General features: G+C 47.5%; 1 protein-coding gene across 3 annotated transcripts in view; it reads left to right on the forward strand.

The window, feature by feature from the left end:
• LOC125394476 (uncharacterized) overlaps positions 1-12,923 on the forward strand; it is a 184,542-nt gene that overhangs the window by 116,378 nt on the left and 55,241 nt on the right. For all 3 annotated transcript variants that reach the window (XM_087910709.1, XM_087910711.1, XM_087910712.1), the window contains exons 30-31: positions 2,421-2,559; positions 12,099-12,249. In XM_087910709.1, the coding sequence (XP_087766835.1) occupies positions 2,421-2,559; positions 12,099-12,249 (290 nt within the window). The remainder of the gene's footprint in view (positions 1-2,420; positions 2,560-12,098; positions 12,250-12,923) is intronic.

Consider the following 12,923-nt stretch of genomic DNA (forward strand, 5'->3'; position numbering starts at 1 on the left):
GTGTTTTGTTTGGTCACGTTTTAATTGTGTTCTAAAAAGTAATGGGTTTCATTATCTGCAGCAGTTCCCTTTCCGCTTAGATATCACATTATCCTATTTTTCCTCCCCTTAAGGCCTCTTTGTATACACTCACATATGTGCACATACACCACACACACACAGAGACAGAGAGACACGCGCGCGCACACACACACACACAAGCTTTGCATTTGAGAAAGATCATGTGATATTTGTCTTTCTGAGTCCGGGTTACCTCAGCTAACGTAGTCATTTCTGGATCCACCTATTTTGCACATTTCATATTTCTCCACGACTGATTAAAATCGTGTATATGTGCCACATTTTCCTTATCTGCTCACCTTTGGGCAGACAGCTGATCCACATCCCTGCTATTCTGAGCAGGCCATCAACCAGCATGATTTCCAAGTCTCTGTAGTAGGATGCAGAGTTTTTTGGGTACATCTTCGGGAGCTGCACAACTGGGTCATAGGGTAGTTCTATTTTTAGTGTTTTGAGAAGCCTCATCCTGATGGATGTGGTGGCTTTCCCACCCTCCAGCAGCGAAGAGGGCTTCTTCTTCCCCAAACACCAGAATTTGCTGTCATCTGTTGTCTCAATGTTAGTTGTTCTGACTTGGGTGAGCTGAATTCTTGGTGTAGTTCAACCTGCATTCCCCGGCGGCTAAGGATGTTGACTACCATTTTTAAAAACACTTATTGGCCAGTTGTGTTTCTTCTCTTGAGAGCTACGTTCAGACCAGTCACTGATCTATTAACTGGCAGTGGGTTTTCCCAGTGTTTATTTTTCGCAGTTTATATATTCTAGACATTACCCCCACCCCAGCATGAAGTCCAGCTTTACACATTCTACCCTCTGTAGGCCGTTTGCCTTTGCCGGGCAGGTTCCTAGTATCGTATAATCCCACTTGTCAACTCTGGCAGTGTTCTCTGTGCTGTTGGAGTCCTGCTCGGCCCGTGCCTGTGCTTTCGCCCGGTGTGCTCTGGGATTCCCTCCTCTAAGCAGTTTCAGGGCCGCAGGCTTGCGATTCAGGCCTTTGTCCATTTTTAGTTGATTTTCGGCAGCACACAAGTGTTTGGATCACAAGCAAAAGCATGCAGACAACACAACAATGGCCGTGTTGAAATGAGCAAAATCCCTGTGACCCAAGCATCTTAGTGTTTCTATTGGCTGTTGTTCCCCGATCGTCGGGGCCCAAAGACTTTGTACATTTACGTTTTACAGTGCTTCACTCCTAGGGTCTAGGGAATTTTACTGCAAATATTGTTCACTTGGCTGCCACTTGCCTGAAGATGTATTGCTTGTAGACCAAAACCACACACCATGAACAAGTGACGTTCAGTGGTCACCTCTCTTCCTGCCATGCACCCCAAAAGTTCTGCAGTTCATGTTACAGCCATCTCCCTTTCAGTGGGAACTTCTTTGGAGCCCAATAGAACCATCATGTTTAGAGGACTTGTTAAAAAATGTGATAATTGCACCCAGTTATTGATTGGAAAAACCCCAACTGTCTAACTGTCATGAATAAAACAAGAAATGGATACCAAATCTGGATTGCTCATCCTTCCTAAAGTCAGAGGAAAGTGTTGCCGTATCGGCGGTCATTCTCCCTGCTCAGGTTCTCACAGACAGCTTCCCTGTTCATTCCCATAGTCCTCTGCTCTCCCAGGTGCAAATGCTGAGGAGGTCCAGCACTAGCCAGGTAGGAAGGAGGCTGCTTGGGTCTGGAGTAGCCACAGAGAGAAAGAGCTATCTCATCCATGCCTTTGACCAATGCCTGTCTTGGGCCACCAGTGGAGGAACCGTGACCACTCTTCACGGCCTCTCCTACAACAGGGTAGAAAGCTGTCCCCATCAGGGGAAGCTGGCAAACCTTTTCTAATAGACTGATATTCAGATAGCCCTGAACCCACAGCTCTGCGGTGTTCCCTAAATTGGTTTTGACTGAGCTCCCCTATTTCATCTGACTAATTCCAACCTTGAGCCAATGGCAGGCTAGGTTCCTTGACCCAGCTGGAGTGCTCTTGGTCTTAGCTGAAGGTAACTTGCAGTCCCTAGCGGGTATCCTGAGGACTTGCCCACCCCGCATCTTTCTTCTTCATTCTATTTTGAGACCATGGCCTGGCAGACTTCAAACTTCCAACAGGCTATTCTTATTGTGCTAAACCACGGGGTTGGGGAGGGAAGTGTGTGTGTGTGGGTCTATCTTCCAAAGAGGGGAAGGGAAGAAACTAAATCAGACCTTGGTTTCTAGAGCTGCTGATCTTGCAAAACATATTATTAGCACATCCACAAACAAAGGATGTCCGTTTGGATGGCAAGTTACTCTGGAGGTGAAAGGCGAGTCTGATGGGCTCGCTATCGCAGCCTGTCCTTCACACACAGTGTTTCTCCCTTTCTAGGGTCTGAGCTTCAAGAACTGCAGAAAATGATTGACAGTCTCCAGAGTCCCCAGGATCCGGGTCAGGTGGCCCAGGCCCTCCTCCTCCGCAGGGAGGTGACATGGCTGCAGTTCGATGCTGCAATGAGACATCTCCTCCGGTAAGGGCGGGGTAGCGCCGTGGCTCCTGCCAAGGAGAGTGTGCTGAGCAGGTGCCTGCTGAGGCCCCACTTCGGGAGGCCACATTTAGCGCGATAAGGAGCCTAAAATAGGCTACGGGCAGATCCAGCCCGCTGGCTTCCAAACGGCTCTTGCAAAGTCTGTCTATGTGGAATCTGCCCCGGTATTCCTGAGGTTTGTAAGGACACTTTCCAAACAGCCTGTGAACAATTGCTACTTTTAATACCGAGTTTTATCATAGGGAGTAAAACTCGTGTACTTCTGAAGATCATTATTCTGAAAAGTTTATTTCACCTTTTCAGCCCCACCTTCCACAGGGACAAACTCACCGTTCGCCTGAAGCTCACAGAACTAGCTGTGGGCACTGGCTTTTAAGTAAAGCTACCTAGATCTTGTAGAAACCATCCCCTCAAGTACTGTACAAAACTTCTATTTGGCTGATTAATTGTGATTCTGCTGGATTTGGATTGAGTTTGGATTATTATTCATGTTTCCAGAAAATGTTTTATATGAGAAAGAAAATGTGTCAGACCTGAGCACCCCTGGATTTGTGAATGTTTGTGTGTGTGTGTGGGGGGTGCTAGTTGTTTTTAATTAGAGCAAAGGGCAGCCGCAACAAAACCCTAGTATCTTGCTATGTAGTTCAGGAAATCAGAAACTCACTAAATAACCAAAGCAAGCCTTGAACTTGTGATCTTCCTGTCTCAGCCTCCTGAGTGTGGTCCAACTATTTCTCCAGTCCAACTCTGATTATTCTCTTGTTTTGTTTTGAAACAAAGTCTTAATTTGTAACCTTTGTTTGCCTGGAATCTGCTATGTAAACCAGGTCAGTCTTGAATTTGGACCAGTCTTCCAGGGCTAGGATTACAGTCATGAGCCCTGACTCCTGCTCCAAGCCAGCTCTATCTAATTATTCTTTCTTCCCTTCTTCCCTCTTTCTTTCTTCCCTCTCTTTCCTTCTTCATTCCTTTCTTTCTTTCTTTCTTTATTTATTTCCTCCTTTCTTTCCTTCCTTCCTTTCTTTTTTTTAATATTCTTAAATTACCAAAATTTACCTTCTTCCAGTTCATCTCTAGTGTGAGTGTTCAGCTTAAAAGGTCCCCAAAGGACTATACCAAAGAATTTTTCCACCCATAGAGAATGCAGATGTGAAATTATGTTGAATGAACATATTTTTCTGCTTTGTGTTTGCTTTTTTCTGCCAAAGATTCTGATTCTTGGACTTAGAATATAAATATAGCAGTGCAAGACTTCGGATTGACTTTTTTGCTTTGTATTGATGAACAACTTCAGGGCTGTAGCTTAGTCTAGCTTGCCCACTGTGGGGGTTGTGCATGTCTGGATGATCACGGAGTCGGGCCCTGAGCTGACCTCTGTACTCTGAAAGCCTAAAGGGGTTTTGTTTGTTTGTTTTGATCTTTTTCTTTTTCCATTTTGGTTTGGTTTGGCTTTTGTTTTTGTTTTTGAGACACATCTTACTTTAGCCTGGGTTCTTCTGGAACTTCTGCAAAGCTCAGCCTTCCAAGTACTGAGATTACAGGCGTGGGCCACCATGTCTGGTCCCAGGTAGACATCAAAGAAATTGTTGCGGGGGAACAGAATCATCCTCCACGGGTCCTGTATGGTTCTAGCCACACAGAGTTCTGTCTAGAAAAATTGCCTTAGGCAAACCACTCTGTTTCTCCAAACTTGCATTGTCCTGAACCGTGTGGCCAAGAAAGAGGGACAAAGTGTCCAACGCCTCCTTCTATTTCTTTCTCAGAGGAAACCACCCAGAAGGCACACCTGGCATTCCTTATTTGGTCCATCTTCATGGCCTTGTTTTCCCTCCCCAGAAAGCTTTCTACTGCGTGTATGTAGAATCAGACACTAGAATCAGAGCTTCAAACCTGTGAATGACGGTAGTTTCTGGGCAGTGGCATGGTCGAGAAGGGGACTCAGAAGGTCTGATGGAGAAATACTACCCTTGCCATCATCTGAGGTAGCATGGATCCCACAGATGAATCAAAGTGTTTAGCTACTCAAGAGACAGGACAGGGGTTAAGTTCCATCTCAGAATTTACCTGGGCAAGCAGGGTTCTTTGACGCAGGGAAAGATCCGCTCCTGCATGGTTAAGGCTCTTCCCGAGTTTAAAAAGGAAGTTCCAAACTCTTTCCTGGAGTGAGAGAAGTGTGCTTCAGCAGACTCAGCGAAACAGGAAGGAGATAGGACAATGGCCCTGCAAAGTTACTTATTGCCACCCTCTTAACCACAGAGGCACAGAGATGGGGTTGCCTGATGTAATCTGTGGCTGTCCCCTGATAGGTCAGAGTCACTGTCAAGGGCCCAACATTTACTTTGTCCATGGAGGAGTTCTCTAACTCCTGGTCCATAATGTGCCTGAGTGTCAAGTTTATCTGTAGTGCTAGATAAGGCCAGCATTTTCCTTGGATGTAAATGGTTGCACTGAATGGATGCTTCAGACCAGTCTTATCCATGTATGTCAGGACATGGCAGAGTCTGCTACAGGCATCTGCCTATTTTTGAGTAGCCGTCGGACTAGGGGTATGGCCTTTACATGTTTAAATGGTTGGGGAAAAATCAGTAAGAAAATAGTATGTAGTGACACATGAAAATTACATGGGGTGGGCATGGTAGTGCATGACTTTAATCCCGGACTCAGGAGGTAGACGCGGATGGCTCTTCCTGAATTCAAGGCCAGCCTGGTCTGCATGGTGAGTTCCAGGCTAACCAATACTACACAGTAAGACCTTGTTTCAAAATAAAGCAAGCAAACACACACACACACACTCAAAAAACCATGAATTTCTTATTTCAGAGTCCACAAATAGTTTTACTGAACAAAGTCATGCCTGTTATTTAGTTATTTTTCTTTCTTTATTTTTATTTTGTTTTTGTTTTTAGACAAGTTCTTACTCTGTCGACCAGGCTGCCATCATGACAATCCTCGTGTTTCAGCCTCACAAGTACTAGGTTTACACATGAGCCACTGTGCCCAGAACATGCCCATTTATTTGTGAATGGTCTCTCTCCAGCTAAGGAATGGAATAGGGTCAACAAAGCCGCAGATAAGAACATTTGACTCTTTAATCCAAAGTTTGCCATCCTCTGTGTTCCAGAATAGAATTCCTTTGCAGTTTGGGGGTTGATGGAGGAGGAAGTCCTTCAGAGGCATCTTGTAAAACAGGGTGAAACTGTCATGTAAAAAGTGCTTCTACTCTATGTGTCCTGTTGCCTTTAGGGGTGACTGGGAGTAGGAGAATTGAGAGATGTCTGAGGAATGGACCAACTCCAAGCCTCCTTTAGGAACTCCAGGGCACGTGCATGGACCAGCACCGCCTTCTTGCTCCTTGGCTCTTCTTTAGTTTTGCTCCATCTTAAATGTGGTCTTATTTTTATGCTGGTCTGTTTTAAGTGCCTCTAGCCATTCAGATGACTACATGTGACTTAAGACCATCTGGGAGTTTCATGGGACATGTGCTTTGCACAAGGCCAGGGCCGCAGTCTCTAGTATTGGAGAAGGTACAGAGCTGAAACTGTGCCCGGCCGGTGAAGGCAGATTTTGTCATATTCTTGCTTCCAAGGAAAAGCTCCAATTCACATCCTGAGTGTCCACCACTCTCTGAGGTCCTGTCTAAAGCAGCTTGCCTGGTATCTAGCTATTGGCAGCTCCTTCCCATGAGGTTGGGTAGGCCTCCTAGGGGCACCCAGCCATGTGTTGATAAGGAAGCATACAGGTATGGCAGGGACATTTGAAGAGTTGGATGTTGCGTTGGTCTGCAGAGAGATTTGTATTTATGATTTATTAGCAGGTGTTAAGTGCCAAAGTCCTAAATGGCAAACCAGCTTATGGGCTCTGGGGGTAGAACTCAGCTCTCCAGGCTTAGACCCAGCAAGCCTTCTCATTGGCTCCTTTCATGGCGTCTTGGGTGTTGTTCACAAGCTGTGCTGGGCAGACTCTGATAGAGGGTGTAAACCCCTGGAGGTGCACAAGCGGCCAGGCCCCGCCCCCGACTTCAGCAGTCATAATGGCCATTTCCAGCCCCTTGAGATACAGGCAGCCAAGCTTTGCCCCACAGAGAAAACCAGCCCCAAACCCAACCAATCCCAGGTCACCCTGGGAAGTCTGCCCCAACACAAGAAACCCTATATAAAGCCAACCTCCTGCTCAGGTCTCTGCCCGAATCTCCCCCAGAACAGAGGCAGCCACCTCTGATAAATCTCCTGATAAATCTCACATGAGGTTTCTTGTGTAGTATGACTTCATGGTATTCCTTGGCTCGGGGCTGCCAGGATACCTTTTCCCTCAGGGCTGTAACACTTGCAGTGGGTCCTGGCCAGGCTGTGCTGACTGAGGACCTGAATGCCTTGTCACAGGGAGGCCAGGCTCTTTCAGTATTTCCAAAGTCTCGATGATATAACTAAAGAAAATGTCACATTTTCTCTCTCACTCTCTTTTCTCTTTCATCTTCTTCTTTCTCTTCTTTTGTTTGTTTGTTTGAACTGGAGCCTTAGACACAGGACATGATGACGGAGGTAGGGGCTTGGCTGTGCCACTGTGTCGGTTCTGACACCACTGTGTGCCAAGTCCGTGGGCTGGAAGCTATTTTTACAGCCTCTACAGAAAAGGAAAGAGAAATTCAGAGGTGTTTTGTTACTCGCCCAGGGTCACCCAGGCTATTGTGGTAAGACTTGTGCTTACGCTCCTTACCTGACCCCATAGCCCCCACCCTTTTCTGCAGTCCCAGGGTTAGATGTCATTGTAAATTTTCTTTAGAAATGGGAAAATACCGTCGGGTGTGGTGGCGCACTCCTTTAATCTCAGCACTCAGGAGGCAGAGGCAGGTGTGAGTTCAAGGCCAGCCTAGTCTACATAGTGAATACGAGGAGAGCCAGAGCTACACAGGAAGATCATGTCTCCCACAAAAACAAGTCAGGTGAGGTAGTGCAAACCTGTAACCCCAGAACATTCCATATACAGTGAGTCCAAAGCCATCCTGAGCTGTGTCAGACCCTATTCCCAAACAAAACAACCACAAAAACAATAAATAAAATAGGAAAAACTACAGTCTCAGTTAGGATTTCTATGCTCTCATAAAGCATCATGACCAAAAGCAACTAAGGAGGAAAAGGCTTGTTTCCTCTTACAGTTTGCAGTCCGTCATCCCGGGATGTCAGGACAGGGACCTGGAGGCAGAAACTGACGCAGAGGCCATGAATGGGAGCTGCTTACTGGATTGTTCCCGTGCCTTGCTCAACCTGCCTTCTTATAGGACCCAGGACCACAGCCCAGGGTTGGCACCACCCACAGAGAACTGGACCTTCCCACATCAGTCAACAGTCAAAAAGATGTGCCAAAGGCTTTCTCACAGGCCAGTCTGCCGGGGGTGGGGACTTCTCAGTTGAGGTTCCCTGATCCCAAATGACTCCAGCTTATGTAAAGTTGACATAAAATTATTCACCGAACTAATACATGTTTGGTAGAAAAGTCTCTAATGGAGAGGGAAGAGGTAAAAGAGGATCTGGTGCTAAAAGGATGGGAGTTTGTTTTTCTTGCTCTGACAAAATAACCAACAAAAATCACTTAACAAGGAAAGGCTCATTTCGGCTCACAGTTTAAGGGTGTAGTCCATCACAGCCAGAAAAGAATGGAAGTAGGGGCGTCAGGGAGCAGAAGGAGATGAATGTCGGCGCTTCACCTGCTTCATCCTCTTCCTGTTTTATTCAGCCTGACATCCCAGTCCATGAGGTGGTGTGCTGTGGAATAATCCTTCTGTACACTGGGTAAACACATGTCACTATGACTGGTTTAATAAACAAGCTGACTGACCAATAGCTGAACAGGGTAAAATTAGGCAGGAAAGCCAAGCTCAGAATGATGGGATAAGGAAGGGTGGAGCCAGAGGAGGTGCCAGCCAGATGGATAATGAGTCAGATGCACAAAATGGGATCGAGGTGAAAGCCACGAGCTTCGGGTCTGCACAGAGTGATAGAAATTGGTTGAGTTGTAAGATCTAGTTAGTAACAGTCCTGAGCTATTGGTCGAGCATTTGCAAGTAATATTAAGCCTCTGAGTGGTCATCTGAGATCGACTGTGGGACAGGAAAGCTTCCGCCTGTGATGGCGTTACCCACATTAACGGTGGCTCTTCCATCTTAATTTAACCTCTCCAGAAACATCGCCAGAGACACACCCAGTTGGGTGTCTCCTAGGTAATTCTAAGCCAATCAAACTAAAACAACAAAGATTGGCCACACAGTTATGTTCTTGTGGTCCCCCTTAATAAGGACATTGTACAGTTCCCTAATAAGCTTCCAACACATGAACCCTTGTGTTGAAAATCATCTCCAGCTCACAGCCTCTAGCATGTGGACAGAGGAACTGGGAAGGTAAGGAAGGACATAGCCTTGAGTTCTGTTGACTTCCTGGGAGACAAATGCTACCCTCCTCAGAGGATGCAGGCATACAGACCTAAGAAACAGTCCCGCCAAGCATAGCTTGAGTTTAATTTGGGTCACTTGTGGGGGAAGTGATGGTTACAAGAACATGGGCAGCCACACTGTGAAAAACCAATTGTCCGGTCTTACCACATTCCCAGACAACTGTTTGCCGCTTATATAGACTAAGAGAGGGGTGTTGCAGCGTGAGCCCCTCTGTCCCATCATGATGAGCTTTCAGGGGCGTAGTCTTGTGTTGGTCTTCTGCCTGTAATCACTACCACTAAGTGTTCAAGAAGGCAATGGTCATGCCATAGCAGAGGGCAACGTCCCCTAATACCTTGGTTTCTTCACAGGGCTCTAGAAGTTTGCCAAGAATTGAGGCCACTTTGGTAACCGTTTGTTCCCAAATACTTCATAAGCTTTCTAAGACAATAACAGAACACATCAGGGCTGGAGGGATGGCTCAGCGATTGAGAGTACATATTGTTCCTGAACAGGATCAGAGTTCGGTTCCCAGCACCCACATCAGGCGGTCCGCATCCACCTGCTACTCCAGCTCTAGGAGATCTTGACACCCACTTCCGGCCTCTGGGGGCACCAGCACTCACGTGCACTTATTCCCGCCACCATACAACAGACACATAATATTTTCTAAAGTAAACCCACAAAAGAGAGCGGGAAAGAAAGATCGTGTCAGAGACTGAACAAGAAAGATTGAACAAAGCTGGCCCCTGAAGGAGGGAGGAAGGGAGGAGGCGAGGAGGGCAGGGAGACCCTGAGAACTGGTGGTAGAGACAGCAGGAGTCCGCGAAAGGAGCCGTGCAATGGAAGAAGCTATTCCCAGTCACTGTGCTTTCACGTTCATGACTTGTGCTGAAATGTGTTTCTGTTCAAATGGCCTGCTTTTTGATACCAACATTTTAAGTAAGCATATGTAGGGTATATATATATATGGCACATGTATACTATATGTGCCATAGAGAGATCTTGGAAATTTTAGGGGAAGGGGGAAGCCTTACTGGTGCCTTGGGCTCTGTGGGTGGAGGCGACGGCCTGTGTGACGTTCGCTGTTGGATCGCAGGCAGCTCCTGGCTCGGAACTGTGAACACTCTAGCCACACCATGTCACTGCCGCACTTGGTATGCCGTCATCTCCACTAAGAGATCACATGGAAGTAGAAAGAAACCGGGAGCAGAGTTTGTGTCACCTTTAGGAAACTCCAGCCTCCGTCCTAAAGAGAGTGAAGAGCTAGGGTTTAGCTCAGTGGTTGAATGCATGCTAGCATGTTCCGTGTCGACACACATGCACACACACACACACATGGACACATGCTGTGCATGCACACACACACAGAGGCCATCAATCAGTTTTGTTCACCCTCTAAGTGCTCCACTATTGAGTTCATAGGCCCCTACTTCTGCTGACGGAAAAAGTATTTCCCTTTCCGATGCCACATCACTGAGTCACATGTGTTTAAACGCGGTCACCCTGGAATGAATGCCAAGTCAGTTAGTTATGGTTTGTTTTACTGCCTCCTAGTCACCCTGTCAGTGAGGAAAAGATTCTACCCTGGGTTCTGTGACGGCTGAAGGAAGGGCACCAAAGCCTGGACCAGATAAGATCAATAGTGGTTTGTTAGTGCTGTGCCTTCACAGAAGGAGAGGATGTCCTGCCGGCCACAGCAGGCCATGTGTGAATACAGTGTACACGCAGGGCCCAAAGGAGGCAGACTCAGCAGTAGAAGAGGGTGTGGTCTTCCCGGGTTACTGGGGAGGACACAATGGGTTTGTTTGCCCGGCTCCAGGGTCTGGCAGGAAACAGTCGTTGCCCGGGGACAGTGGAAAGAGTGCCAGCTCCCCTGATAAGGAGTGTGGGTGGACACAGAAACCTTATCCTGGGAGAAGGGAGAAGCTGTGCTTACACTATCAAGGCCCTTCTAGGTGCCTAGGCAACCCCTAATACCAGGCCTTAATTACAGAGCTCACACAACACCCTCCCCGGTCTTTCTCTTGGCAGCAGCCTGAGCTCTAAGTGGTGCTCCCCTAAGCGGTGCTCCCGAGAGATGCTGGAAGTTAGACAGCCCTGGCCACTGCGCTCACCTCTGTCGTAGGTTGTCAGGTCTACTCCGACCTCTCAGGGTTGCTTTCCTGTTCCACGCCCGCCCACAGACACTCACTGATGGGCCTCAGGCACTCCCAAGTCTCCCTGACACAGAGAGGGTCTGCTAACCTCCTCAGTTCCATAAGCTGACATTTCCCTCAGCCTGGCGAGTCTTCGTTCTCTGGTCTCCACGGAAAACATCAGTTCTCAGAGATCCCCTCCCCCAGGTTATCTCAGGTCAGCACCTTAGACATCTGTGTGTGTTAGCGACGGCCAGCTGAGATCTAGAAACCCTGTCCTTCCTTGCTAATCTTATTTCCTTGGGAGCAGGAAATTGCCCTGAATTATCCCACATGCCTCTCGTCCTTGCTTGCATTAAAAATGTCACGCTCTAGTCTTCGGGGTTTGTGGCTCTTGATGTGCAGAACCAAATTTTGTTTCGACAAAACCAAAGGGTTCTCTCTCACACCCCTGGATCTCACTTAACCTGAAGTTGGGTTTTATAGATTCGAACTGTTACTGCAGCTACTAACTTTAAAAGAGTTCCGCAGACAGCCGAAGCCTTTGTGCTGGAGCTGTTGGTGTGGCGCCCAGTTTGGCAGCCACATGTGGCTGACTAATTCAAGTTAGTAGGAGTTAAAATTAAGTAAAATTTAAAACTCAGTCCCTCATTCACAAGAGCTTCACTTCCGGTGTCCACCAATGGCATAGAATTGGTGCTTTCTGAACTCGCCAGCTTCCTGATAGCTCTGTCAATATCTTCTCTCAACTGAAAGTGTCAATTCTCCCATTTCAAGGATTGCCTTCCCCCAAAGGGCTCTAGGCTATGAGAGGGAAAGGACGCATAGGTGGTGTGGTTGAGGGAGAAACCATGTTACTCTTTCAAAATATTCTCTTGGTACAGTAAGTTTGAAGAAGCTCTGGGCCTTGAAAGCATAAGTAACCATACTAAGCAAAAACTCTCACCCCACTTTGACAGAACATTTTTGGCAGCAGGAAATGCTGCCGCCCACCAGTCTGTCGCAGACGGCGTGTGCCATGGTTTGCCACCACTGAGCGACTCTCTCAGGAGGAGCATCTTTTCTTCAGGGCTCAGCCTGCCCCAGCCGCTAGATCCACGGAGCCTCCAGGTGAGTTTCAGAAGCGCTGTGTGGAATGCAGGGGTGTTGTCTCTTCATTTCCATTTGGCTCCCATTTGGCAGGGTCTTCACACTTCAGTGGCCCTCAGTCTTCGTTGGCCTTCCTTCATTCCCAGGGGGCCACGGGGACTCGTGACCAGGAGTTAGACTCAGGCAGGGTCTTTTCTGCACATGTTCCATGGAATGATTGCAGCAACAGCCTGTCTGCTCACAGCTGTCATGGAAAAACAAAACAAGATGCCCCGAAAGACTTGATCTTTTCTACCCAATAGATCATGGTGCAGTGGCAATGCATAAAGAGGTCAGATGCTGGGACTGCTTTGGATTGCCCTGGTTACAACACGTGTTATCAAATGTAATCCTAGCAACTACGACTACTCCCAAGCAGGCACATTAACCAGTTCGACAGAGGTCAAAGTTCAGGAAAGCCAGATATCAAACCACTGACAGAGTCAGAGCAGCATTAGCTTCCCAAATCTTAGGTCACTTTTCTGTTGCCACAAACTCAAGGCTGCCCGCAGCTCGGTCGGTTAGGACAGTAAGCGTCCATTACCACTCCCAGATTCTGAGAGGCAGGAAGCCGGGAGCAGCTTAGGTGAGAAGTGCTGGCTCGGGGAGGGCGGCTGTGTCTCTGAAGGATTGCAATCAAGGAGTTCGCAGGCCTG

This window comes from Myodes glareolus, chromosome 1 (assembly GCF_982192425.1).
Source record: "Myodes glareolus chromosome 1, mMyoGla1.1, whole genome shotgun sequence".
NCBI lineage: Eukaryota > Metazoa > Chordata > Mammalia > Rodentia > Cricetidae > Myodes > Myodes glareolus.